The 26,787-nt window shown below is 42.0% G+C and overlaps 2 protein-coding genes across 3 annotated transcripts; one reads left to right on the top strand and one right to left on the bottom strand.

The window, feature by feature from the left end:
- On the top strand, positions 1 to 3,589 carry scnm1 (sodium channel modifier 1). The gene is made up of 8 exons (XM_079837923.1): positions 1 to 175; positions 268 to 338; positions 434 to 522; positions 605 to 699; positions 1,022 to 1,122; positions 1,552 to 1,673; positions 1,770 to 1,905; positions 3,204 to 3,589. Exons 1-8 carry the CDS (start codon positions 125 to 127, stop codon positions 3,313 to 3,315), a joined length of 777 nt encoding a protein of 258 aa, XP_079694049.1. The 5' UTR covers positions 1 to 124; the 3' UTR covers positions 3,316 to 3,589.
- Positions 3,548 to 26,772, bottom strand: tmod4 (tropomodulin 4 (muscle)). 2 transcript variants are annotated; one of them, XM_079837922.1, is made up of 10 exons: positions 26,698 to 26,772; positions 15,336 to 15,499; positions 12,006 to 12,162; positions 10,468 to 10,590; positions 7,034 to 7,126; positions 6,757 to 6,887; positions 6,453 to 6,560; positions 5,438 to 5,581; positions 5,210 to 5,354; positions 3,548 to 5,130 (listed from the first exon to the last, which is right to left on the bottom strand). In XM_079837922.1, exons 2-10 carry the CDS (start codon positions 15,441 to 15,443, stop codon positions 5,108 to 5,110), a joined length of 1,032 nt encoding a protein of 343 aa, XP_079694048.1. In that variant the 5' UTR covers positions 15,444 to 15,499; positions 26,698 to 26,772; the 3' UTR covers positions 3,548 to 5,107. The 2 variants fall into 2 exon arrangements, with proteins under 2 accessions (XP_079694048.1, XP_079694047.1); XM_079837921.1 differs by lacking the exon at positions 26,698 to 26,772 and adding an exon at positions 26,532 to 26,695.
- Between the last annotated feature and the right edge of the window lie 15 nt (positions 26,773 to 26,787).

Here is a 26,787-nt window from a genome sequence, read left to right as displayed (position 1 = left end):
ACAATTCCACAGACAAAAACAGGAAGGGAAGGGTGTTTTTAATAAGACCGCTTATCGGTTGTTGTAGAGAAATGAGAAAAACTACGTTTAGTTCCTAGAAGTATAAGACTGCAGGTCACCAAACATGTCTTTCAAACGGGAGGGTGATGACCAAAGTCAGCTAAATGCACTGAAGGTACAACAAAAACAGCAAACAGACAAACGTGCTATGCACCAGCCCCTTTTCTTTTTCTCATTGTCTTTCTCTGTCTATCTTTCTCTTACAAGAAACGACGCGTTGCAGATCTTTTGTCAAACTTTATCCCAGACGATGAAGCTGTTTTGATGAAAAACGGAAGGTGGTTATTGTATTGCTGTTTGTTTGAATTGCACCAAGAGGTCTGTGACTAAATGTATCCCATTCACTTAAGTAATCTGTTATTCCTCATTGTAGATACAGCTGTGTTGTATGTTCTCACCGTCCTGTATTTGACACTGTTGATGTGCTCATGGTGCACAGGAAGGGAAAGCGACATCTTGAAGGTGAAATTCTACCTATGCATTTAACCTACTCAACCTCTGTATACATTGGCATTCAAGTCCTCTTTGGTCTATTCATTTATAGGAATGAAATGGTTCTACGGCAAAAAGAATAAACTGAAACGTGAAATTGATAAAAGAAGGCATCAAGACTATGTCAAAGCAGAAGATGACCGACAGGTATCTGAATTAATTTTCTTCAATCAGTTCATACAAAAGTCCATTCTTCTATATTGTATTTTGCAGATTGAATTAACTTTTTTCAGATTATAATTTATATATTAATTTGAGTGAAAAGTTTATAAAAAATTTCTCAACTGTCTTAGTATTTGATGTCTTCAATGGACACAATTTTGCATTTGTAATTAGTGACTTAAAAGTAGTGTGCAGAATTATTTTAAGTTTTATTTTTGAATCCCAGATTTTCAGTGTAGTCCAGACTTTAAGACCGCACAGTACATACATGTATAACAAGGTTATGTACATTATTGCTTGTCCTCAGGAACCCTCCAGTTCAGCTCCTCTACTGAGCCAAACGCGCAAAATTGCCCATCATGCCTTACTCAGAACTGCTCCGTACAGTAGCTGCCACAGAAAGGCCAGGTAATGTCTGTGTGTGAGCTAAACCCTCTTTATGAACCTTCTGCTGACATGTCACATTTTTTACAGTCTTCTCTAGGACAACTTTGCTACATCGACAACTGAATTGAAACAACATTAAACTGACTCAAGCTTAATAACAATACTATTGTCTTCTGTAGAGCTTCTTATAACTGAATTGAACTAATTTCTTAATCGATGAACTTAAACTGAATCAACATTGAACTGACTTGGGCTGAATAATGAAACTATGGTCTTCTGTAGAGCTGCTTTACAGCAGAATCTTTGTATGAAATTGTTATTTTCCTGTTCATTACTGTGAAGCTGCTTTGAAACAATCTGTAATTGTATAAACCACTATATAAAGGTGACTTGACTTGATTCATTTATCTTAATTTTGCACTTATTTTATCTTTTTTGACATCCATGTAGTGAACGAACGGAATCGTCAGGATGTGGCCAAGAAGATAGAAATGATCAATTCAACAATATCAACCCTCACATGTCCATGAGGACAGGAAGTATTGACTCCATGTCAACAACTAGCACAACAGGTACAGCAAAAGTCTGTTCATTTAAAGGCAATATACATGTTATGCTTTTAATTAATTTTCATTTTCCATATGCATTGTGTAAATTGTCATCTGTAGTGCATCAGGGCCAGACTGAAGGGAAAGAAGAGACAAAGAAGAGAAAGAAGGGGTCCAACATCGTGACCTCCACTGATTGTGAACCTATAACAGAGGAGAGACGCAGAGAACTGGACCACTACCTTAAGTTAAAGAGGTATTACAACACTGCACACAATGACTCGCATTTAACTCGCATTACTGACTTTAGAACTGGGGCCAGTTGCATAAACATATCCAAAATGTTAAGACTAGATGTGTCCCAATTCGTTTACATGTGCAATATTCTAGGCTATTTTGTAGTATAAATACTAGTATGGCGATTAGTGTTCACACTAAAAATCCCTACAAGAAAAGTGCACTTTAAATACCCAGATGATGCACTTATTTATTTACTTGTAAACATGCACTCTAGTCCAAGTAGTTTATGCAAATGGCCACTGATGTTACCACACAAGTGGGCAGTGCTGGGTAGTAACGGATTACATAATCAGATTACAAAAATGAAGTACTTGTAATTAGTTATATTATATTACATTTTAAAATACTCTTATTCAGACTACAGTTACTTTTTTTATTCATTACATGATTACATGTTATTCTCACAATGGCAGTCAAATATTCATAATTCATTGATTCTCTCAACAACCTTTCTTTTGTCTTCTATTTTCCTTTGTTATACGTTCAGAAGGTCTTCCAGATTTGTAGAAATGCACACACAGACCAGCCACTAGTCATGTGCCTAATGCCTATCATTGAAAACTGAGACCCACACAGCATTTGATCACTGGATTTGATTTCATCATTTTACTTTTACTTTTTTTTCCTCAACATTGCATCTAATCACCTCCTTATAAACACATTATTATTTGAATTATCACTGTTTCGGTGTCTTTGGAAGGTTTTTATCTTTCGAACGCATCAAAATGTACAAATTCACATCCTTTCATATTTACATGCAATGTAAATGCAGGGATTCCCCAACTTCTTAGTACATTTCTTTGACCTAATATATTTACTTGAAGTGCCCCCCCCCCCCCCCCCCCCCCCCCTGAGATTTTAATGGTCACATGGCATGCAGGTCAACCCCAGTCTGGGAAACCCTGACCCTGCACTTAATGTTGTTGATAACAAAGAATGGAATATATTTTCTTTCTCTTTGCATTTTTTTTATATCAATATGGTACAAGATTATTCTACTCAAATCAATGGGATAAACAAGTTAGGTCAAAAGCAGTCAGATTATATTACCTTAAATATGTAATGCAATGGATTACGTTACTAACTACACATTTTGTCATGTAATTTGGAATCAGTAACTGATTGCAATTTGTAAGCAATCTACCCAGCTCTGCAAGTAGGTATTAAAAATAAATGTTCACAGATCACAGTGAGATTATTAAATAAATGTATGCCATTTAGGTGATTATTCTCTTTTTCTTTCCACTATTCCAGTTCAGGGTGGCTGCAGGACCGAAGTGGTAAATGGGTAAAAGATGATAATGTCGAGTTTGATTCGGATGAAGAAGAACCAGCTGTGTTGCCTCCTTGCAGTGAATCTTCATAGTAGCTTCAGGCTACATTTAAACTGAACTTTGTGCGAGATGACGATAATGTTCTCAATACAGCTCTCGTATGATATCTTTTACGCATGACCCACTTTATATACAATAGGGTTGAAACTTTAAGACATTCTTTTTGAAAAAGATATTGTGCTGTTGCATTCTGTAAATTGTATTAGTACTGTGTACTTGTCATCTTGTTTAAACAATTTGATTCTAGGATGTTTTATAAAATGCAAAAAGGATTGTCATAAATAAAGTTATGACCTTCTAAGTCTGTTCAATCTCATGTGGTGTATTTTTACAAAAATCATTATCATTTTACTTTCCATGTGTGAATGTTGGTTGCATGATTGAATAGATCCAAATCTGTTCCAAATTGAGAACAGAATGTGGAACGTCTGCTTCGTACTGTGGTTCCTTTGCCAAATGCCACCAGGGCGATCTTGGCATAGTGGGACGGCATTCTGCAGTAGACCTGTGAAGTTTAGTCACCCACAGAAATCAACAATTCACTTTTGTAACAGCGGCCCCTTTTTACAGATTCTTTAAAAACTGTACTTGTTAATTGGTTACGCCTGAGAATCTTCATTGGTTAGCAGCTGTTCCAAAGGGGAGAATAAATCTCTTCGAGGAAGGCGGTATATTTGGAGCTTTGTAACTCAAAGCCATCAGCCTGGGTTTCATGACTGCTTGCTTTGCGTGTATAAATAGGTTAGTGGAGGGGGAGCAGGAAGCATGGCCGTGGGATATTATTGAATAGTTCCATCTGTTTTGTGCCTCTGGGTCTGGGTCATCATTTGAACAGATTAACAGTTCATTTTATCTCAATCCTCTATATTAATTTAATAATGCATAATCTAAATCTAATCTAAATCGTAAAAGAGTCCAGATCTTCAAATGTTAATGAAGCTGTTTTTACAGTCTTTGCGAATGCATTACATTATTTATTTTCTTTGTGGAAAATCTCACCAAGGCTGCCAAAAATACAGAAAATATTTTAAATAATTACATTTTTATATATTTTAAAATGCAATGTATTCCTGTGATGTCAAAGCTGAATTCTCATCATCATTACTCCAGTCTTCAGTGTCACATGACCCTTCAGAAATCATTCTAATATGATGACTTGGTGCTCAAACATCTCTTATGTTATCAATGCTTAAAACAGTTGTGCTGCTTTATAATTTTTGTGGAATTTTTTTGATTGTTTGATGATTAGAAAGTTAAAAAGAACAGCATTTATTTGCAATAGAAATGTGCTGTAACGTAAAAATGCCTTAACTATCACTTGTGATCAGTTTTATGCATCTTTGCTGAATACAATATTTTCTTAAGAAGAAAAATCATGCTGACCCCGAACTTTTGAACCGTAGTGTATGTCAGTGCTTTAATAGAACAAACCTGAATTAAATTATGCTTTTGTAATTTAATAAAACTTTGAAGTCTGATTAGACAATATAGATTGTAATATTTTATTTGAAATATTTACAAAAAAAAAACTTTGCCGGGAGCACCATATTACCTGAAACTAGTGTCTTTTCAAGTTTGCAAACTGAGGTATTAAAGAGCAAGTCAATTTTATTAGATCAGAGCTTTTGATTTGATAAAATCCACAAAAAGCAATGAAGTCTTATCAAGCTGGCGATAATGATATCCACAATGGCCGACGGTGAATGGTAAAAGCGAATGGGTAGGGTCATCTGTTGTCATGGCTGTTGCTGGAGTGTCTGTAAGACTCCAAGAGTGCACATGGAGAACTGATACCTCCTAGATGAACTAAACTCCATCTTCTTTTCATCTTACTCTCTGCTGACGAACTGGACATGGGGTAAATACAAAAAAATATCAAGTTCAATGTAGCAACAATAATGTTAGCTGCAGACACAGAACACTTACGGATGTCATTGTTTCTGGTGATGGCTATGGCAGCTCTTGCACGCGGGCCCTGCTGAGTGAAATGATAGCCAATCTTTATGATGCTGGGGTTATTCTCCAACATGGATGCAATCTCCATCTCAACTGAGTCGCCCAGTTTCTGTCTCTGTGAGAATGTGCATGAACAATTTAGTTTTACGATTTAAACAGCATGCCATCAGATGTTTTGGCGGTATTTTAGCCTCTTACTTGGTTGTCAATCTTAATCTCAGTCAGGGTGGAGTTCTCTCCCAGTGCCTTGACGATGGCCATCATGCCTTGTGCAGTAATGAAGTTGGACTCGATGTTGAGGCTCTGCAGGGTGGAGTTGGACTGTAACATCTCAGCTACAGCCTAACTCACAAAAACAGAGCAAGAGAAACAACTGATGTTGACTGTCCATCATTTCCGTAATACATACAGAAGAAAACAGAACTGAGCAAATTATTTTATGAAGAATATTAAAATGAAAGAAAAATACACTACAGTTTACAAGTTTGGGGTCGATACAATTTTTTAATGTTTTTTGTCTCTTATGCTCACCACGGCTGAATTTATTTGATCAAAAAACAGTAAAAAACAGTAATATTGTGAAATATTTTTAAATTTTAAAATGTTTTCTATTTTCATTTATTTAAAAAAAAGTAATTTATTCCTGTGGTGGCAAAGCTATCAAATTTTCAGCATCATTACTCTCACATGATCCTTCAGAAATCATTCTAATATGCTGATTTGGTGCTCAAGAAACATTTCTTATTATTATCAATGTTAAAAACAGCTTAATGCTTTTGTGGAAAAAATTTTGAGGATTAACATCACTTTTGATCAATTTAATGCATCCTTGTTGAAAGAAAGAGTATTCATTCTTTCAAAAAAATGAAATCTGGCCTTTTTGAACGGTGGTGTACATGACTAAACTGATTAGTTTAAGATAAATAAATCAGTTCAAAAAGATGTTACTTTTATGAACTTTTACAAAACTTTAAACAGACTACAAATTAATTTGATCAAAACACTTAAAATGTTAAAAAAAAAAAAAAAAAAAAAAAAAATATATATATATATATATATATAGTCTATATATATATATATATATAGACTATATATATATATAGTCTATATATATATAGTCTATATATATATTCTCAGACTTGTATGTGGAAAAATAGAATGAGATTAAAGCAAAGGAATGAGAAAATGAAACAGCACAGGCTTCAGGACTTACAAAGGCCACAGGGTCATTACTGCGTGTCCCAGCGATGCTGAGGCTTTGAACGTGTGTGTTGCCCTTCATAGCCTCAAAAATCTCTTTCAGTGTTGGGATGGGAATGTCCTACATCAACACAAACACTCATCAATAAGTCTATAATATGCTTAATCTTCTGTAAGAGAAATGCATCAATTCTTCTGTTTATTAATTCTAATCAGAAATGTGCAAGAAAACAAATACTGAAAGTCTAAATGAGCAATCTGTTTATAATATTAATGTTATGTATAGCCTGTAATGTCAGTGCTGTTAGCATGTTTACCGGGATGTTGTTGAGGTTGACCTCCATCAGGCTGCTGTCATTTTTCTGGATGCAGCGGAGAGTGTCCTCCACATCTGTGTCATTTGGAGGCTCTTCAGGATAGATCTTGTACACATCTGGTTTCACCACACCTTAAAGAGAATAGACGACCAGCTTATGATACAGAACTTCATACTATGAATATAGTAGCATTGTGTGAATTTACAAAAAATCACTATATCAAACTTTCGTTTGACATTAAATGGTTTAGTGTTAAATGTGTTGTATGTATACATACTGTTGATGCCTTCTGTGTTTGCAATCTTGCCAGTGGTGTTCAGGGCATCATAATATTGCTTGTTGCTCATAAGCGTGTACATCCCCAGGATGGCTGTGAGGATATAAGTATCTCATTAGTTAATGATTTAAATACTCCAATACTCTCAGACTACTGTTATAGGATGCCAGTGAATATATGAAAATGTTTTCATAAAAACATAATAATAATAATAATAATAATAATAAATCATTCATAATTATTAGTTAAAATTTTTTAAAAAAAATATATATATATATGTGTGTGTGTGTGTGTGTGTGTGTGTGTGTGTGTGTGTGTGTGTGTGTGTGTGTGTGTGTGTGTGTGTGTGTGTGTGTGTGTGTGTGTGTGTGTGTGTGTGTGTGTGTGTGTGTGTGTGTGTGTGTGTGTGTGTGTAAATGCTTATATGTATGCATTTATATTAATAATATATGTATGTAATACAATTTACTAATATTTAATATAAAATAAATCAAATAAAATATAAAAATATGTTGATTAATAATGTATAATGATATTTCATATATATTTTCATTTGATTTAATGATTAATGTATAAATAGTCATTATAATTAATAATTTAAAATGATATCATAACTAATCATTTCATTTTAAATAATTATTTTAATTCATATTGTTTAAAAACATTAAAAAAGTAGAAAGTAAAAAGTAGGCTACATGTTTAATAAATTAGTAATGTTTTTTTATATAATTATAGATCATATTTTCATGGAATAGCTTGTGAGAAACTGGACTTTAAACTGCACTGCAGAGAACGGTCAGTTAAACTGTAAATTTGTAGTTGAACAGCAGGTGGCGCTAATTAACCAGTAAACACACCATTTTTAACCCTCTCCGTGTTTCTATTAGCAGCAGTGGCTTCACTGGTGAACAAAAACAGCAATAGCAGATAAAAATGTTCTTTGAGGTCCACCTATAAGGTTAGTACGATTTTTACATAAAAAAACATCCTAATTTAGCAGTAATTGTCTTCTATTGGCTTCTTCTATCCTGTTTTTGACCCTCTCACCACGTTAAGATGGGCGTTCCTCATAAAAGACTTGGAAGTAAACGCCCACTGCTATGATTGGGTAACAGTCTTGTATATTAAAATTCAATGTCCAGGCTACATGTGTGAAATTGTTTTGAAAACTGTTCACCATAGAGTGACATAGGGGAAGATTGCCCCCCCTGTAGCTGTTATAGCGCAAGATATTAAAAGAGGGGTACAAGATGGCCCCTACTGGGATAAAAATGGACGCAAAGAAGTATGAAATGTATGTCTAATTCATGGAAATACTGAAAAATAACTATTAATTGCAATAATTATTAAATGTAAAAATAATAACACTACTAACAACATGCCACATGGGGCCTTCTGTTCCGATTCTGGGGGGGTCATCTTACCCCAAGGGTCTAATTTTATCTTTTTACTTCAAAATAAAAACTATAACTTTTAATCCACAAATCTAAAAACATTAATGTGTCCTTGTTGAATATCAAATTTCAACATAATACAATGTCATAGATCACTATTTTCCAGAGACACAACTAATCAATCAACCTCAAAACTTATCGTTTCGAAACGTTTCGACTGATTAAATCTCACAAATGTTGATATTCAGATGAAATTACAAAATTAAAAATAGCATAGCCATTCATCAAAAGTGCTGAGATTTTGTGTCATCTATGGTCAGGAGAAAAAATTCGGATCCTGAATCAGAAGACTAACCTACACCTAAAAAAAACAAGGATAACTTCGGTCTGCAACAACTTGGTAATCTTTATTTATATTGATTCCTTATGTAGTATTTGTGAGGTAGTATTGTAGGCTATTTTACATTGGCCCTGTGTTAAAACAAAGATGCTACAGAAATGTGTTTATTTCATTACAGCATCAAACTGTGTTTTGTTAAAAAATTAATCCGCAGTGAAATCAAGAGAACAAACGAGCAGCGTCTTACTGGCGGGGATCTGGATCTTTGTTAAAAGTTTATTCACGCTTTTGGATCACAAGGAAGGCAATGCAAAGAATTTGGCACTACAAAATGCCTTGTAATCTTCAGAGGCATCTCTATCGTTTTTTGTTGCTGGAATAATTCTGTGTTTGCATCTCTCTAGTTTACTACTACATGACATGTACGAATCGGTGGGCGGGGCTAAAGAGGAAATGAGGTAGAAGCAGGTGTTGATCTGCTTCTGCAGAAGCGGTCCTTCGTCCAATGATAACCATTACGCCATACTGAGATAAAATCTGAAACAAGTCGTTTTGGGAGCCTTTGAGTTCTGAAACTTCAAGGAAAATTGTATTTCTTTGTCCATGACCCCTTTAAAAAATAGAATATTACAGCTATCTGTGTCTGTACAATCACCAGTTAGCTAGATCCCAGCAAAAGCAGACTCATCTATAAAATCACCAACGGCAAACCCCTATTGACAGTTTAATCCTGAACTGGACGTGTTCCAGAGTTAAAACTGTTCTGAATGAGGGGCTCTGCTGAATAATCTGCACCCAGTGACACGCTCCAAAACTCATGTGTGCTACGTCCACAGCTTTAAATGCCCTTAAGGGCAAAGGCTTATTATTAAGTGCTCACAACCCAGCTCAAGGACAATTAAGGCTGGGACACACCAAGCCGACGGTCGGGCGTTTTGAGTGTCGATCGGCTTATTTTTTTCTGTGTGTTCCGTACGGTTGGCTCTGATGGGACGCCGTCTGGGTTTTTTTTGGGCTGATTCAGCATGTTGAATCGATGTTGTGCCGTCGGGGACTATTGACTGGTTTCTATCACTTTAATATGTTACATCAAGAAGAATGTGGATTCTTTGTATATTGCATTTTTAATAGGAACAGTAAAATATCTGATATTTATGTTTGGTTAAATACTGCCAACATACAGTCAAAGAGTGTTTCTAGCCTACAGACGACTTGCAGCTAAACATTTTCACTCCATCTCTGCTCATGTTGACTAGTTGGCTGTCGCTCATTTTATTTTGGTGAGCTGCTGAGCTTGGGAAAATAGATACTGCATGGTATAATTCTGTGCATGACCTACTCCATTCATAGTTCCACATACAATACATGTCAGCAAGGCTGGTTTTTTAATATATATTTTAAAAAAAATGTCATATGAGACTATATTATACAAATAGCGCAGATGAAATTCGAAAGGGTTTGATTGACAAATGTAATGCATGGGGTATTGTGATCAGCTGTTTTCAATAGCAAATAGAGGATTAGTCCTTAGTCAAGGATCAAAATTTGGATTACAGTCAGAGCCATTACAGGACATTACAGGTTATAAAGTGAGGATTAGTTGTAATGCATATCTTTAGAGCACTCTGGACCGGATATCATAAGTTATTTTATGTCATGTGAATAGAAACAACAGGAACAGAGCAGAATGTGATGCCCACCTGCAATGTCACACATTTCAGCATCTGTTGCATTCCTCAGTGCTTCCTCCAGCTCAGGTTCCAGAGTGATCTGTTCCTCCGCAGGGATTTGTCCTGACCCTGGTTTAGGGACAAAGGCTTTACCTACAGGCAGCAAGGAGAAAGAGAAAGAGAAATGCTCACTCGCTAAAATAAGAATAAACAAACGTAAACAAACTAACTAACAATACAATTATAATTATAAAATGATACATAATTATACGAATAAATGATAATTTAAAATTAATGAATTAGCCTATTTGAAATGCTATAATAATGAACTCTTTCCCTGCCATTGACGAGTTGACTCGTCATTCGTGAGAAAACGCTTCCCTGCCATTGACGAGTTTTTACCATAGATTGTATAAAACAATGAATGTAGTGTCCGTGACGTCACCCGTAGGTTTCTGAAGAGCATTTTTGAAACACAAAGTGGGTGGAGCCGGCCTTCGCCATCTTGACGGCGTGCCACTCCCGGATAACCGAAAATGGGCGAGGAGGCAGGACATGGGTGGAGCAGACAAACGGCTAGCAGTGACAGCAGCGGCAATCCACCTGTCACTCAAGTGGCCACGCCCTTAATTATGCAGAACTTTAATGCTTAAAAGGATGAGTTATAAAAAAATTCACCACCCTCACAGTTGCCATTAAGGGCAAAAATAGCTATACACACCAAAACCACTTTTTGTACTAGGCTGTAAAAAAAGTGATGTGGTAAATTTGGGCATTTAAACATGGGGGATATGGGATTGACTCCCTTTTGGAACAGCCTAGAAGCCACGTGATGATTTACAGTTTAAGTCACTTCCGTGTTGGATTCAAGAGAGAGAACGGAAGGTTGTCGCTTGGTTTTTACGGCTTTCCGTGTTTTCACTGTAATACGCTAGGGGGCGCTATTATGCATATCCTGAACGAGTACTGAATCTCCAGATTAAAACACAGGAAAAAAAGAATAAGAAACCAGCAACCTCATATATAAGCAGATCCATATGAAAAAATGATGCGCTCATCAACAGTTAACAGCATGTAAATCAAAACGTCGACCCAGGAAGTGGTTAGGACTGTGCAAACGTTGGAGGTGTCGATGGACTCGATCTACTCCATCTGTGTTATGCTTATTGTACTGAATCTGATACAGTCTTTGGCAAAAATGTTGTCAGCTTTTTGCTCAAAGTGTTGCTTTTTTTATGAAACTTACCCACAGTCAAGTGTTGATAAAAAAGAATGCATGAAGCTAGAATACAACTTTTTTTGTTTAAAAGGAGAGGTTCTGGTCTTTCTTTTGATATATTGCATGTTCAGATAGGCCTGACTGGCATTCATACAACAAAAATATTCTGGGGGCCATACATTTTTTTGTGAAAATGACCAAAAAACGATGGCGATGGCAGGCAACTTTTTTTAAAAACATTGACAGGGAAAGAGTTCAAAATGTGGCTTTATTCTTTATGCATGTTTGTTTACTAAGGCTTTTCAGAAATGGAACTGTTATGTCACTATCAGTCCAATGGTGGTAGTACCTCTCCTCTCCCCTGTAAAGGGTACCAGATCATCTCTGTCCTTGTGTTCCATGGCCTGCTTCTCCAGGTGATCCATCAGGGCGAAGCGATCAAAGGGGCCTGTGGGACTTTTCTTGGTCTGGTCACGCTGGCGGTAACCGGCTGGGAGCATGGCATTCTGAAAGGTCAAGAGAAGTGTATGAATTTTAAAACCATCATTGCTACACTCTCCTGCATGTTTGTGCTGTTTACAAATGACATGTGCTCATGTGGAATTTTGAGCTAAGTGGATTTTAACTTTAATAACATATATGTTCAATAATTAAACTGAACCCATTATGTATGAAATAAGTTTCACATGATTTCTGCAACCAATGAATCACCCATTCACATATCTAAATTTGATCTGTGAATCATTCCAGAATCATTTGTTTTAAGCGGAAAGATCCGTTATCATCTACTCACCCCTATGCCACTACAAAGTCGTAGGACTTTTTTTCCCCAGTGGGACACAAAATCTATTTAAAAAATGTCAAAGCTGCTCTTTTAAAAACAAAACAAAATGCATGGTGATCATTGTAATGTTCAGCAGCAATTATGCTTATTTATTATGCAGCTCTCTGGAATACTTGACTCTGATTGGTCAACCGCTGCATCCACGTTTATAAAAGCTACTTAAATGTCCTAATTGAACTAAGGCCTAATCCTGGCTTAATCTAAACCCTGTTTGTGAAACCGGGCCATAATGTCTTAACTTAATTGTAAAAATCTAGTAATCTGTACTATTCACATGCTATGCATTGTTTACTCAGAAAACTCAAGTTAAGATTAATTGATAAGTTTGAGTGCCATTTTGTCAAGCAAAAATATGTATTTTTAGTAAGTATTTGATGCGCAGCAATTCTAGACTTTTCACTCATTTCCTCCACTTCTGCAGTTATCTTTCTCTAGTTGCATTCACGCATTACCCAAAAGTCATTTTGAATGTTTAATTGTCAATACAACTAAAACATTTGAGAGAAGATCACACAAGCTGACTTCATAAATTGATGTTGATTTTCTTTAAATGTTTTTGTTTGAACTCAACATTAGTCGTGAACTCGTGATTAGTGTTCCCTTTGGTTGGGCACTTGGGACTTCATTTATATTATTTAGTGCTGGGCAATCAATTAATCGATATTAATCGCATCCAAAGTAAAAGTTTGTGTTTTTTTCTTAAAGGGATAGTTCATCCAAAAAACGACATTTTTATGTTTAACTGCTTACCCCCAGGGCATCCAAGATGTAGGTGTCTTTGTTTCTTCAGTAGAACACAAATTAAGATTTTTAACTCCAACCGTTGCAGTGTGATAGTCATATAATGCATGTCAATGGGGATATTTTAGAGTATGAGAGCAATGAGAGTAAAAACACAGATATACGAATCCTTATTAAACCATGCGGCTCGTGGCAACACATTGATGTCTTAAGACAAGAAACGATCGGTTTCTTCGAGAAACCGAACAGTATTTATGCTATTTTTTTACCTCTTATCAGAGGAATGTCATCTAGTTTTCCCAGCGCCATAACTTCCGGTGAACAAGGTCAAAATACTAGTGCAATCAATGGCACTAATGAGGAACCTATGTATATATCTATGATAGCGCCGGTATTTTGCATGTATTTTGACCTTATTCGCCGGAAGTGATGGCGCGGGGATGGCTGATGCAGAGCCATAGAAAAAAATTTAATAAATGTTTAAATATGGATATTTTTCTTACACAAAAGCATCGATTCGCTTCAGAAGGCCTTTATTAACACACCAGAGCCGCGTGGAGCACGTTATTTGATAGACAGATGCATTTTTTATGGACTTCAAAAACAGAGCCACTATTACTGCTATTATAATGCTTGGATTAGCCAGAAAATGTTTAATATAACTCAGATTTTATTTGTCTGAAAGAAGAATGTCATATACACCTCGGATGACTTGAGGGTGAGTAAATCATGGGCTAATTTTCATTTTTTGGTGAACTATCCCTTTAAAGGTGAACTATGTAAGATTTTTGCAGTAAAATATCCAAAAACCACAAGGCCAGTGATATATATTTTGTTCAGTTGAGTACTTTGAATATCCCAAATGTTTCCAACTATTTGTAAATCGTGAGAAATTGCTATTTTAACCAGGGAACCGGGACGTGTGAGCTATGCGTTTGAGGGAGTCGCCTGTCGATTGCGTCATATCTGCGTTACCCTCGGTTACCGGTTTTATTTAGCAGAAACGCTGTACTCTCACTGCAGTGTGAACAAGTGTCATAGCAGCCGCCGAGAGAACGGCAGAGTAACGTCATAACATCATTAACACACTCAGATATATCTAATACGATAAACAGAGTTGCGTTTCCTCATACTCATGACTGGAAAAGTGGAAGTGGCGCCGGCGACAGTGTCATAATAAAAGTCCCGCCGGCGACTATGCCATAATAACAGTCCCGCTCTTCAATCGCTCCTACGGTCCTACTCTGCTTCATATTACAGTAATGTTAATAATCGCATCTATGAACATGATTTCTGCCCGAGTCCTATCCTGACTCTTTTTCACCGGCTGTGAGGTGAAGATCACATGTCCCAAGATTCTGCGCTCAAACGTGGCGTCATCAAACTACACCTTTGAACAGGCGACCTCTAGTGGACGGAAAAGTTACATAGTGTAGCTTTAAATATATACATGCATGTGTGTGTATTTATATATAAATAATAATTATACACAGTACACACATATATTTTGTAAACACAAACTTTTATTTTGGATGCAATTAATCGCGATTAATCGATTGCCCAGCACTTATATTATTGTTATTCTATTCTTAATGAAATCACAGTTATTTGGTTTCAAAGGAAGGGAAGTAATAAATAGGTTGCTTTTAAAAGGTGACCTAACTTCTATTTAAATGTTCAATGATCCTCTTTTAAAATGTTATTACTGACACTTATGTCATAAACACCTTGTGAAACTTTTATTTGGGCTGATATAATCCCTCTATAAACACCATGCAAAACACAACAATGGTAACCAGTGGTAAAGTAAATTATCAAGTACTCACTACAGTTCTTTTTTAGTTACTAGAACTCCTGTGTAAGTGAACTTTACAACCTAAGCTTTTGTCAGTAGAACATACTATTCCTATTTCACTTTACTTAGTTTTTTTAAGGCAATTGGTTTGCATTTTTTTTTAAGTAAGTCTAACTAATTTGATTTTACAGTTTAGGTGCATGTGGCAAACCCTTTCAATTGCTTATGCAAAAGCTCCATAATGTACTCAAATGATACCTAGCCATACTTGAGATTTAAACAATTGCACGGCATAGTACCTCAGGGTCCATCTCCTGTAGTTCATACTCCAGCTTTTCCAGCTCCTCTGCACTGAGGCCCTTGAGGATGGCATCCTCGTCAATGTCTCGGGGATCACTCTTAGACATGATTGCTGCTTGTTGGTACTCTCAATTGACACAGCTCGCCCAGAGACAGCGGGGCCCTGAGAGAGAGAAAAGTTTAAGCCAGAAACTTGTACAAAAAAATTACTCGTTTTACTATATTTGGCTTGCAAATAAGGCACAATAATGGCTGCTAGCTTTATTCAAAGCATTTGCTTTGTCCCTCAAAGCATTCTGAGAATGAATAGGAAAACCTGATTTCCAGTCCAAGTCACTTTCAGCCTGGCCAAAAGAGCCAGCCACTGAAAGTCCACGATTGGGAACTGCTTACATTGTTTAATGCCACAAAGCCCATCTGAATTAAAAGGACAAGGCTAGCATTTGTGTACAGGGTACAGTGTGCTTGGGAACAGAGCTATGTCTTTCTGACAACACCATTTAAGACACACAGATCATATTTGACATGAAGAACTCACTGCTTCTTTGATTCCAAGGCACAGAGACAGAGAGAATCTTGTCTATTTTTAGTCTCTGAACAGTAACGCTTGGGTTTTGGGTTACAGTAAGGAGGAGAAGGTTAGAACTGTGAGGAGTTATCACTAGCTCACACTCATGTGAAGGTGGCCCATTCTGCCGCCTGTGAAACAGGCTGATAGAGCCACGGGCTAGTCAACAGTTTCAGACCGCCACACCCAAACTAGATCTGCAACACAAACTACAGACAATACAGCCTAACATGTTGTGCAACATATTCAACTCATCGTCTGTATCTACAGATTAGTCTTAACTTGTTTAAAATAAAAAGCTAAAGCTCTCCAAAAATGTTTCATTGTAATCTTTCAAATGCTTTTGATATGTAAATATCTCTAATCAAATTACTTTTTAAGATGGGCGATCAATGTTAACAATCATGTGGTAAAACCATTTAGAGATCAATGAGGTCATGATCTATAAATATATGCTAATGAACATTACTGCTAAATTCCACACAGTGAATCACACAGATCTGTTATGTTCCACGCTTTCATGAACATACACTCCTGATACTTGCTACATAATCAAATCAATATAGTAAAATATGAGCAGATTATTAGAGTTAGTAGTGATGGCTAATGTTATATTATGGGAAGAAGCTAAGAAAACAAATGCGTTTTTGTGTTTGTTTTGGGTGTGTATTTGTGGTTGTCTGTCTATCAGAGGTGTTAGACCAGAGTAGCATGGCTCTAATTTGTAAAGCCAGTGACACAAACACAGGATCAGAGAGCTAAGAACAGAAAATAAAAAACATCACAAAACTCACAGCTAGGGCCGCACGATTATGACAAAAATCATAATTGTCAATTATTCACTTGAAATTGTTATTGCGATTATTAATTGTGATTATTCTATAGCATTAAGCCTCAAAAGTCAAATATACATTGGGGTAAACTTAAGATAACCTGTAGAAAGAAAAAAAAACACATTAGGTACACAGAATAATATAAGTGGACTTTTTTTTGTAATTGCGATTACATTTTATTGAACGATTACATAATTGTGGCATCTGTAATTGTAATCACGATTACAAATTCGATGAATTGTGCAGCCCTACTCACAGCCCTCACATCATTTTAAGAATAATTGTTATTCATTAGCAGAAAATGTCTATATACAAAATTATATAGATAACTAATTTAGTTGTCTTTAACTGGACTTATGGTAAAGACTCTGAGATAGTACTGAACGTATTGAATTGTACCCACCAAAGCACTTTACAGCAGATAAATTGCTCTGAATGAAAAATAACACAAATTCATATATCTAACTGTGCAATCTCAGTTTTAAACAAAGGTTAATGATATTATCTATTTTCTAAATGACCTTGCCCTCTGAAATGGACAATGCATCTGACATCAGTCTTCCAGGAACCAGGCAGTTCAAGATTGACAGCTCAGGGATTATAAATAGCTATTAACTATTGTCGCTTCAGTCTTACAATAAACATACAGGCCAAAAGCAGGCCTTCTGTTGACCAGGTGTCATCTTTTTATGTTGTGCTGTCTGCCTGTTCTGCACACCTGTTCTCTCAGGTCTTAAATTACACCAACTCTAGCCTTGAAAAAATATTAGCTGAATTTCACCTGTTCAGGCTCACTGGTTGTGAAGAGGGTCTTTTAAATGAGTCCTTCAACATGGAATCCTTGTAATTTCTCTGTTGGTTTCGCCAATCATTATTACATATTCGGGTCGCAGTAATATAAAACTCTGCTGATATTAGAGTAACAATTGCAGAAGAATATTCGTTTTCCTTTTGGAGCTTGGAAGGGTTTAGTTTAAGCAGATGTTTTATACCATCATCACTGACCTTGTCAGAGCTCATTTCCCAGTACATTCAGCATCTGGCTCATATTTGCGATCTCAAACATATTCTCAAAACAACATCTTCAAAATCAATATATTGATCACTGAAAGCTTCTTCGCCAGATCCACACTAATATTTGATTGTGTTCAGTACTTGTTCTGCAGTAAATCACTGAGCAATTTCAAGTTTTGCTGATGATACTTCCTATTCTTTTGTTGTCTGCCTGCAGTAACTATGAGTGAAACGTCACTTCATAATTGTGTATCAGAATTTCTGATATTGTGTATCAGAATTTCTGATATTGTGTATCAGAAATTGCCCCCTTGTGGAATAAAGGTGAATTGCACTTATTCAGTCATTAAAGATTAAATTATTGTTGTGCAGAAAAAAAAAAATTGTACTGTTACATACCTCAGGTCGCAACCCAATACAATTTGTACAAATTGAATAAATGGGAAAACAGGCATTCTTTTATAATTTTATAATTTTTTCTTGTTATATTGTTTACAATGAATTAATTGCGAAATACTAAGAAGGTTCATGTCTAAATGTAAAAAATGAATGAGGAGGAGGGGTAGTGAAGGACTTCCAGGTCACTAAATACCCGAGGTATGCATTTGAGGGTTAACTTAATTTAATTTTTTATTTAGTAACTTCAAACATCATTAAGATACAACATACAAATTATAAGTATTATTTGATCTTTTGAAAAAAGAACAGACAGACAGAAAAATAATATTGACTACACTCTTTAAAATAAAGGTTATAAAATGGGGGTTTTGTAGCGATGCCATAGAAGAACCATTTTGGTTCACCAAAGAACATTTCCGTGAACAGTCCTAAACGACCATTTTTTTCCTTTAGTGTGAAGAACATTTTAAAAATCTAAACAACATTTTGTGCAATGGAAAGATTCTGAGGATGTTAAAAAAAATTTCATGGAACCATTGTTCCCATTCAGTCGGTCACGTTCGACGTACGTCGGACGTACCGACGAATTGGGATCACTTCTGGGAGCCCCTATCAGCTTCGAGCTATCTAGAACCGGCCAATGAACAATTGGCGTGCGAGATTTGCATCTCGCGCTCCGCCCCGCGCCGCGGGTATAAACAGGAAGCGAGAGCGAATGCACGCTGTCATTCACTTCGGAGCCACACGGCAGATGAAGAGGACTCTCAACGCAAGACTGCTTGAGTTTATCGCTGCTATCAGCAAGCTTTATTTAGAAGACCGGAGAATCCAGGAAACGCGTGTTGGAGAGACGGCACATTCCAGCGGGATCCGCGCTGACTCATCGGCTGCCTCTGCAAGCAGAGAAAAACTGCTGTTTTAACAGCAACAGCAAATCCTGTTGGTCTGGTTGGGCGTTTTTCCTGCTGAGTACAGGCACGGGCTGCACAACAATCCCGTGCGCTGTCGCGTTTCCCCCTGAGTGCTTCAGCACAAGAGCGTTTCCTCACAAAAAGAGTTCACGGGTGACGTGCCGTCCTTTTCAGGATGTCTTACCACCCGTGCGTTTCTGGATGCGGTCGTTCCCTGTCCCCTGCTGACGGTCACAATCGCTGTCTCACGTGTTTGGGCATACAGCACGTTGAGGCGGCGTTTGTGGATAGTTCATGTTCCCACTGCGGGAACATGACTATCGCGGAGCTTAGATCGAGACTCTCCTACCTCCGGGCTGGGGGAGTCCCCTTACCCATCCCACGAACCAGGGCTGCCCCTAACCCGGGTGGACCTGCTTCTTTGGATGGCCAGGGTGATCTAAGGATCACGTTTAGGGCAAACCCGCCGAGTCAATCTCCGCAGGCCCCTATTCCCTCTGCTCCGCAGCCGGTAGAGCCTCCAGGAGAACCCGCTGGACCCTCCCACGGGAGACCAGTGGTGACTTTTGGAGCTCCAGCAGATGAACAGATGTCAATCGCTGCATCGGAGGGGGAGTTTCAGTCCTCGGGGGATGAAGGTTCAGTCGTACTGCCTCCCTCTGGGAGAGTGGCAACGGCTGCACCGGACCCTGAGATGGCTGCTATGCTTTCCCGGGCCGCCGAAAGGGTTGGGCTCGAGTGGAACCCTCCACCGTGTCCCGAACCCTCTAGGTTGGACGATTGGTTCCTCGGGGTGGGTCGCGCTGGTTCTCAGCGTCCCGCCCGACACCTTTCTTCCCGGAGGTGCATGAGGAGCTCACGAGGTCGTGGAAGGCACCTTTTTCTGCCAGAAACCGGCCGAGTGACTCCTCCCCCCTCACTACTCTCGACGGCGGACCAGCCAAGGGTTACGTGGGGATCCCGCCAGTGGAGCGCGCCGTCGCGATGCAACTGTGTCCGGCGACCGCCTCTAACTGGCGCGGTGACCCGCGTCTCCCATCCCGGGCCTGTAAGTTCTCTTCCAGTCTGACTGGGAAGGCTTACAAGGCCTGCGGGCAGGCTGCGTCCGCCTTGCATGGCATGGCGCTGCTTCAGGTCCACCAGGCCCAAGCGCTCCTTGACATGCACGAGGGTAGGCCTGACCCAGAGCTCCTCCGGGAGCTCCGGACGGCGACGGACCTCGCCCTCCGGGCGACGAAAGTCACCGCCCGTTCCATCGGTCAGGCGATGTCCACGCTTGTGGTCCAGGAGCGTCATCTCTGGCTCAACCTGGCTGATATGAGGGAGACCGATAAATATCGGTTCCTGGACTCCCCCATCTCGTCAGCTGGGTTGTTCGGCGACGCGGTCGAGAGCTTCGCCCAGCAGTTCTCGGCCGCCCAGAAGCAGACGGAGGCGATCAAGCACATCCTGCCCCGGCGGCCCGCTGCTGCCTCCACCCCGCCGCCGGCGGCAGCGCCTCCGACTACTCGTCGCCGAGGACGTCCACCCGCCGCCGCCTCCGCCCCCGCCAAGGCACCGCAGCAGCCTTCCACCAGCCGACGGCGTGGGGCCGGCCGTGGGAAGGATGTCCAGCCCGCTCAGGCCGCTGCCAAGCCAGGTGGCAAGCGTCGTCGCAAGCGACCCTGAGACGGGCCACCCAGAGATGGAGGAAACTGCTCGGAGGGAGATGGCTGCAGCACCACTCCTTCCCCCGGAGGAGGGCCGGGGGAGAATCTTTTGTTTGTCTGTTCCGCCGCTGGCCCCAGTGCCCAAAACATCAATAAAAGAGCAGTTTCCAATATCTCTGGGTGCCAAGAGAGCGCGCTTGGCGGTGGTCGACGCTCCCATGCCTCGCCACCCTCAAGTACCTCTCCCTTCGCCAGCAGGGGACGCCGGCTGTCGGGACGCACACAAGCGGCCTCCCCACACTCGCACGTCCCCTCCGCGGATGCAGGTAAGTGTTGCACAGCACACTCAGATCCCGCTTTGGGCCGCTCCCATGCCGTCCGTGCCGGATCCCTGCGTTCCGCCTCGCTGCCCCGCTGCGGGTACGTCTGTGGTGCCGATGGTCCCCCTTGCTCGGAGTCTGGGAGCCTGGCTAGCGCTTCCCAGCCCGTCTCGGTGGCTCATCCGTACCATCAGACTCGGCTATGCGATTCAGTTCGCCCGGCGTCCCCCCAAGTTCAGGGGCGTTCACTTCACGACTGTAGTGGAGGCGAACGCCCCCGTGCTCAGGGCGGAGATCGCTGTCCTACTGGCGAAGGACGCGATAGAGCCGGTCCCTCAAGCCGATATGAGGTCCGGGTTCTACAGCCCCTACTTCATTGTACCCAAGAAAGGCGGCGGGTTACGACCGATCTTGGATCTGCGATTCCTGAACCGGTCCCTTCACAGGCTGCCGTTCACGATGTTAACGCAGAGGCGCATCTTCAGGTGCATCCGTCCCCGAGATTGGTTTGCAGCGATAGACCTGAAGGACGCGTACTTTCATGTCTCGATTCTTCCTCGACACCGGCCCTTTCTGCGCTTCGCGTTCGAGGGACGGGCATATCAGTACCGCGTCTTACCCTTCGGCCTGTCCCTGTCGCCCCGCGTCTTTACGAAGGTTGCGGAGGCGGCCATTGCTCCCATGAGAGAGCATGGCGTTCGCATCCTCAACTACCTCGACGACTGGCTGATCCTTGCCCAGTCGCGAGAGCAGTTGTGCGAACACAGGGACAAGGTGCTCAGTCACCTCAGCCAGTTGGGACTTCGGGTCAACTGGGAGAAGAGCAAACTCTGCCCCACGCAGAGGATCTCTTTTCTCGGTATGGAGATAGACTCGGTCGCCATGACTGCGCGCCTCACCGAGGAGCGCGTCCAGTCGGTGTTGAACTGCCTGAATTCGTTCAGAGGCAGGACAGCGGTTCCACTGAAACATTTTCAGAGGCTCCTGGGGCATATGGCATCCGCAGCCGCAGTAACGCCGCTCGGATTGCTTCATATGAGACCGCTTCAACGCTGGCTACACGATCGAGTCCCGAGATGGGCGTGGCACAGCGGTTCCCTCCGCGTCCAAGTGACTCCGAGGTGCCGCCCAAACCTTCGGCCCGTGGTCGGACCCTCTGTTTCTCCGGGCGGGAGTACCCCTAGAACAAGTGTCCAGGCACTCCGTTGTCTCCACGGATGCCTCATCCACGGGTTGGGGTGCCACGTACAACGGGCTTGCAGTTTCGGGTCTGTGGACGGGGCCTCAACTGCAATGGCATATCAATTGCCTCGAGTTGTTAGCAGTTCGTCTTGCACTCAGCCGCTTCAAAGTTCCGCTCAGAGGCAAGCACGTTCTGGTCCGGACGGACAACACTGCGGCCGTAGCGTACATCAACAAACAGGGTGGTCTACGCTCCCGTCGCATGTCGCAACTCGCCCGCCATCTCCTCTTATGGAGTCAGAAGCATCTGAGGTCGCTTCGTGCCGTTCACATTCCGGGCCTGCTCAATCGTGCGGCCGACGAGCTGTCACGTCAGCAGGTACTTCCGGGAGAATGGCGACTCCATCCCCAGGCGGTCCAGCTAATCTGGAGTCGTTTCGGGGCCGCACAGGTAGACCTGTTTGCCTCCCCAGAGACGACCCACTGTCAGTGGTTTTATTCCTTGACCGAGGGGACCCTTGGGTCGGATGCCCTGGCCCACAGCTGGCCCCGGGAAGAACGCAAGTATGCGTTTCCCCCAGTGAGCCTTCTTGCGCAGACACTGTGCAAAGTCAGGGAGGACGAGGAGCAGGTCCTGTTGGTCGCTCCGTATTGGCCCAACCGGACTTGGTTCCCGGAACTAGTGCTCCTCGCGACAGCACCTCCCTGGCCCATTCCTCTGAGACAGGACCTCCTGACTCAGAGACGGGGCACCCTATGGCACCCGCGTCCGGACCTCTGGAAACTCCATGTTTGGTCCCTGGACGGGACGCGGAGGTTCTAGGTGACCTACCGCAAGCGGTAGTTGACACCATCACTTCCGCTAGAGCCCCCTCTACGAGGCGCCTCTATGCGTTGAAGTGGAACCTGTTCGTCGACTGGTGCTCTTCTCGCCGAGAAGACCCCCGAAGATGTTCGATCGTTTCTGTGCTTACCTTTCTACAGGATGGGTTGGAGCGAAGGCTGTCTCCCTCCACCCTCAAGGTCTATGTCGCCGCTATCGCCGCTAATCATGAGCTCGTAGATGGAAAATCTCTAGGTAAGCACGATCTGATCGTCAGGTTCCTTAGGGGAGCAAGGAGATTAAATCCTCCTCGTCCTCCCTCTATACCCTCTTGGGACTTAGCTCTGGTGCTAACTGCACTACAGAGAGAACCCTTTGAGCCTCTGCAGTCAGCTGAGTTGAAAATACTGTCGTTAAAGACTATACTCCTGATTGCGTTGGCCTCCATCAAGAGGGTAGGGGACCTGCAGGCATTTTCGGTCGACGAATCGTGCCTGGAATTCGGGCCCGGTAACTCTCATGTGATCATGAGACCCCGCCCTGGATATGTGCCCAAGGTTCCCACTACTCCCTTCCGGGACCAAGTGGTGAGCCTGCAAGCGCTGCCTTCGGAGGAGGCAGACCCAGCCCTAGCTTTTCTCTGTCCCGTCCGTGCTCTCCGGACTTACGTGGATAGAACGCAAAGCTTCAGGACCTCAGAGCAGCTCTTCGTCTGTTACGGAGGACAGCAGAAGGGAAAGGCTGTCTCCAAGCAGAGGATGGCCCACTGGATAGTGGATGCCATCGTCTTGGCTTATCAGTCCCAAGACGTGCCCTGCCCGCTCGGGTTAAGAGCCCACTCCACTAGGGGTGTTGCCTCTTCCTGGGCGCTGGCTCGTGGCGCCTCGCTGACAGATATCTGTAGAGCTGCGGGCTGGGCGACACCTAACACGTTCGCTAGATTCTATAGCCTCCGTGTAGAGCCGGTGTCTTCCTGTGTGCTCACTTCCCATAGTCAGTAACACCGAAGTACCCGTTCTAGTGTCGGCTTGCTGCGCCATTCCCTCCCCTATGGTAGACGGATGCGTGCGCTTTTCTGCTCCAGTCGAGTTCCCCGGAACGGCGAACCCTGTTGAGTCCTCCGCAACCCGCGGCAGTCGGACGTGGCGGAGCGTTCGACGCCAGGTCTAACACTCGTATGCATTGGTGGAACTTGTGTTAGGCTGGGTTCCGTATGTAGTGACCCCCACGGCGGTCCCATATGTGTATTCTTCCACGGTACGGCTCCCTACGGCGAGCCCGTGTCTTTCCCTCGGCAGAGTTCCTCTGCCGTCCCAGGTACGTGTTGTCTCCCTCCTAATTGGCCGGGGCCACCCCTGGGACTTCCGTATGTTGTGCTGCCCACGGCCAGCCCATACGTGTATTCTCCACATGTTAACTCCCTCTGGGCATGATGTGGCTTCCGCAGCTGCCTTCACAGGCACGCTTTCCCAGCGTTATCCAATACAGTCAGCTGAGTGGGTCTTGCGGAACAGCAGCTTGACTCTCCCTGCGTGAACCTACCCGCCCGCATCAGATCGGGGTCTGTGGGGCTCATCGCTGGGCGCTGGAAGTGGTAGTAACTATGGCGTTTTCCATAGGGGATCCCAATTCGTCGGTACGTCCGACGTACGTCGAACGTGACCGACTGAATGGGAACGTCTCGGTTACGTATGGTAACCCTCGTTCCCTGAAGGAGGGAACGGAGACGTACGTCCCGTCGCCACAGTTGCTGTACCATCACTGCAGGTCGAGCCACTACGTGTGGCTCCTCAGTGAAAAACAGCGTGCATTCGCTCTCGCTTCCTGTTTATACCCGCGGCGCGGGGCGGAGCGCGAGATGCAAATCTCGCACGCCAATTGTTCATTGGCCGGTTCTAGATAGCTCGAAGCTGATAGGGGCTCCCAGAAGTGATCCCAATTCGTCGGTACGTCCGACGGAGACGTACGTCGAACGTGACCGACTGAATGGGAACGTCTCGGTTACGTATGGTAACCCTCGTTCCCTGAAGGAGGGAACGGAGACGTACGTCCCGTCGCCACAGTTGCTGTACCATCACTGCAGGTCGAGCCACTACGTGTGGCTCCTCAGTGAAAAACAGCGTGCATTCGCTCTCGCTTCCTGTTTATACCCGCGGCGCGGGGCGGAGCGCGAGATGCAAATCTCGCACGCCAATTGTTCATTGGCCGGTTCTAGATAGCTCGAAGCTGATAGGGGCTCCCAGAAGTGATCCCAATTCGTCGGTACGTCCGACGAACGTCTCCGTTCCCTCCTTCAGGGAACGAGGGTTACCATACGTAACCGAGACGTTTTTAGGAATGCAGGCAGAACTTCAAAATTGAACTTCTTTATTGGCATATATGGTTCCATTGAAAATTTCCACTGCACAAAAGGTTGAAAAAGTTTAAAATCTTGAATGGTTTTTCAATGGAATCGCTGTGAAACCCACCGTTTGTAACCTTTATTTTTATTCCTTTCTTGTTTCTACTCTTGTAAAACATGGCAAATATCTTTAAATCTGTCCTTCAAACTGACTAAAGGCATCTCCAAAAGCAACCTGACTCTTTAGACTGCTCTCCTTCAAGAGGCCATAAAGTTATTATCGTCCACATGACAAAAACTTTGGTTCGGTCTCAGAAACCCAATTCCCCCTCTGGTACTTCAAAAGGACGCAGAACAAATATCGGGCACTGACACATCAGATACCATATCATCCACCAGAAAAAGTGAATCTGCCAAGTGGCCAGAACCCTTCTGACATGCAGCAAGAGACTAAAACAACCTTTTTCCAGCTGACACACAGCTCATGAGACTTCACACTATTTGTAGGTTGACTTCACCAAGTCTAACCACCCAAGTGTAAAATTCCAAATCAACCTCAGATTAATTTTAGCTTCACAAGTCAGCTACTTCCAGCTGCATAAATCCTCTCCGCTTGCAAAGCTAATGTGTGCAGTAGCACTGCAAGCAAAGGCAGCTGGGAAAATAATGGCTGTTTTGAAAACAAAAATGTGTCTCAGAAAATTATATTACATAGAAGGATGACAATCAGCAGGTATTAAACAAGACTGACATTTGAAGAAAAAAAAAAAAAAAACTTGATAATACCTCAAATCAACAGGTGCATGCAGGGACACTGTTTTCCACAAAGCCTTACTCGAAACCAAAAGCTTTACCCAACTAATCTATCTAGATCTAGTCTCTAAACTACTCTGATAATCTACTAACCGGATCTTTATACTTCTACTATACACTTAACATCACGAACCACTCACTTGGGCCCCTATCCATTAATTGGAAATAATAATTAAAAATAATAATTAAATAAAACCAAATAATAATTCATGCAATTATCAGCTGAATGCAACAAGTTCCCTTTACACTGAAATAAAAATGGTATAAAAATACAAAATAAGTTTAAAAGCTTATGAATGTGGTTCTGTTGCTAAAAGAGACACACAGACACAGATTACCTACCCTCACTAGCACTCAGAGCTGCTGGGATCTTCTGTAGGCTACAGACACTCTATGTTTGAAATCAGAGAATAGCCCCTAGCTTTCCCCCTCCCTCTCTCTCTCTCTCTGGTAGTCTTTCCCCCCTTTAAACCCTCCCTTCTTCGCTGTCTGCCCCCCTAAAACTCGCCTGCTCGCTGGGTTGAGATGGGACAGGAATACGGGCTACTCTTCATGAGGTCAGCATTTCATTATTTTGGCTGTGAGAGATTAGTGACTA

Source organism: Gobio gobio, assembly GCF_949357685.1.
Source record: "Gobio gobio genome assembly, chromosome: 15".
NCBI lineage: Eukaryota > Metazoa > Chordata > Actinopteri > Cypriniformes > Gobionidae > Gobio > Gobio gobio.
Note: the sequence above shows the minus strand (reverse complement) of the source record. Positions and strands in the feature narration are given on the sequence as shown.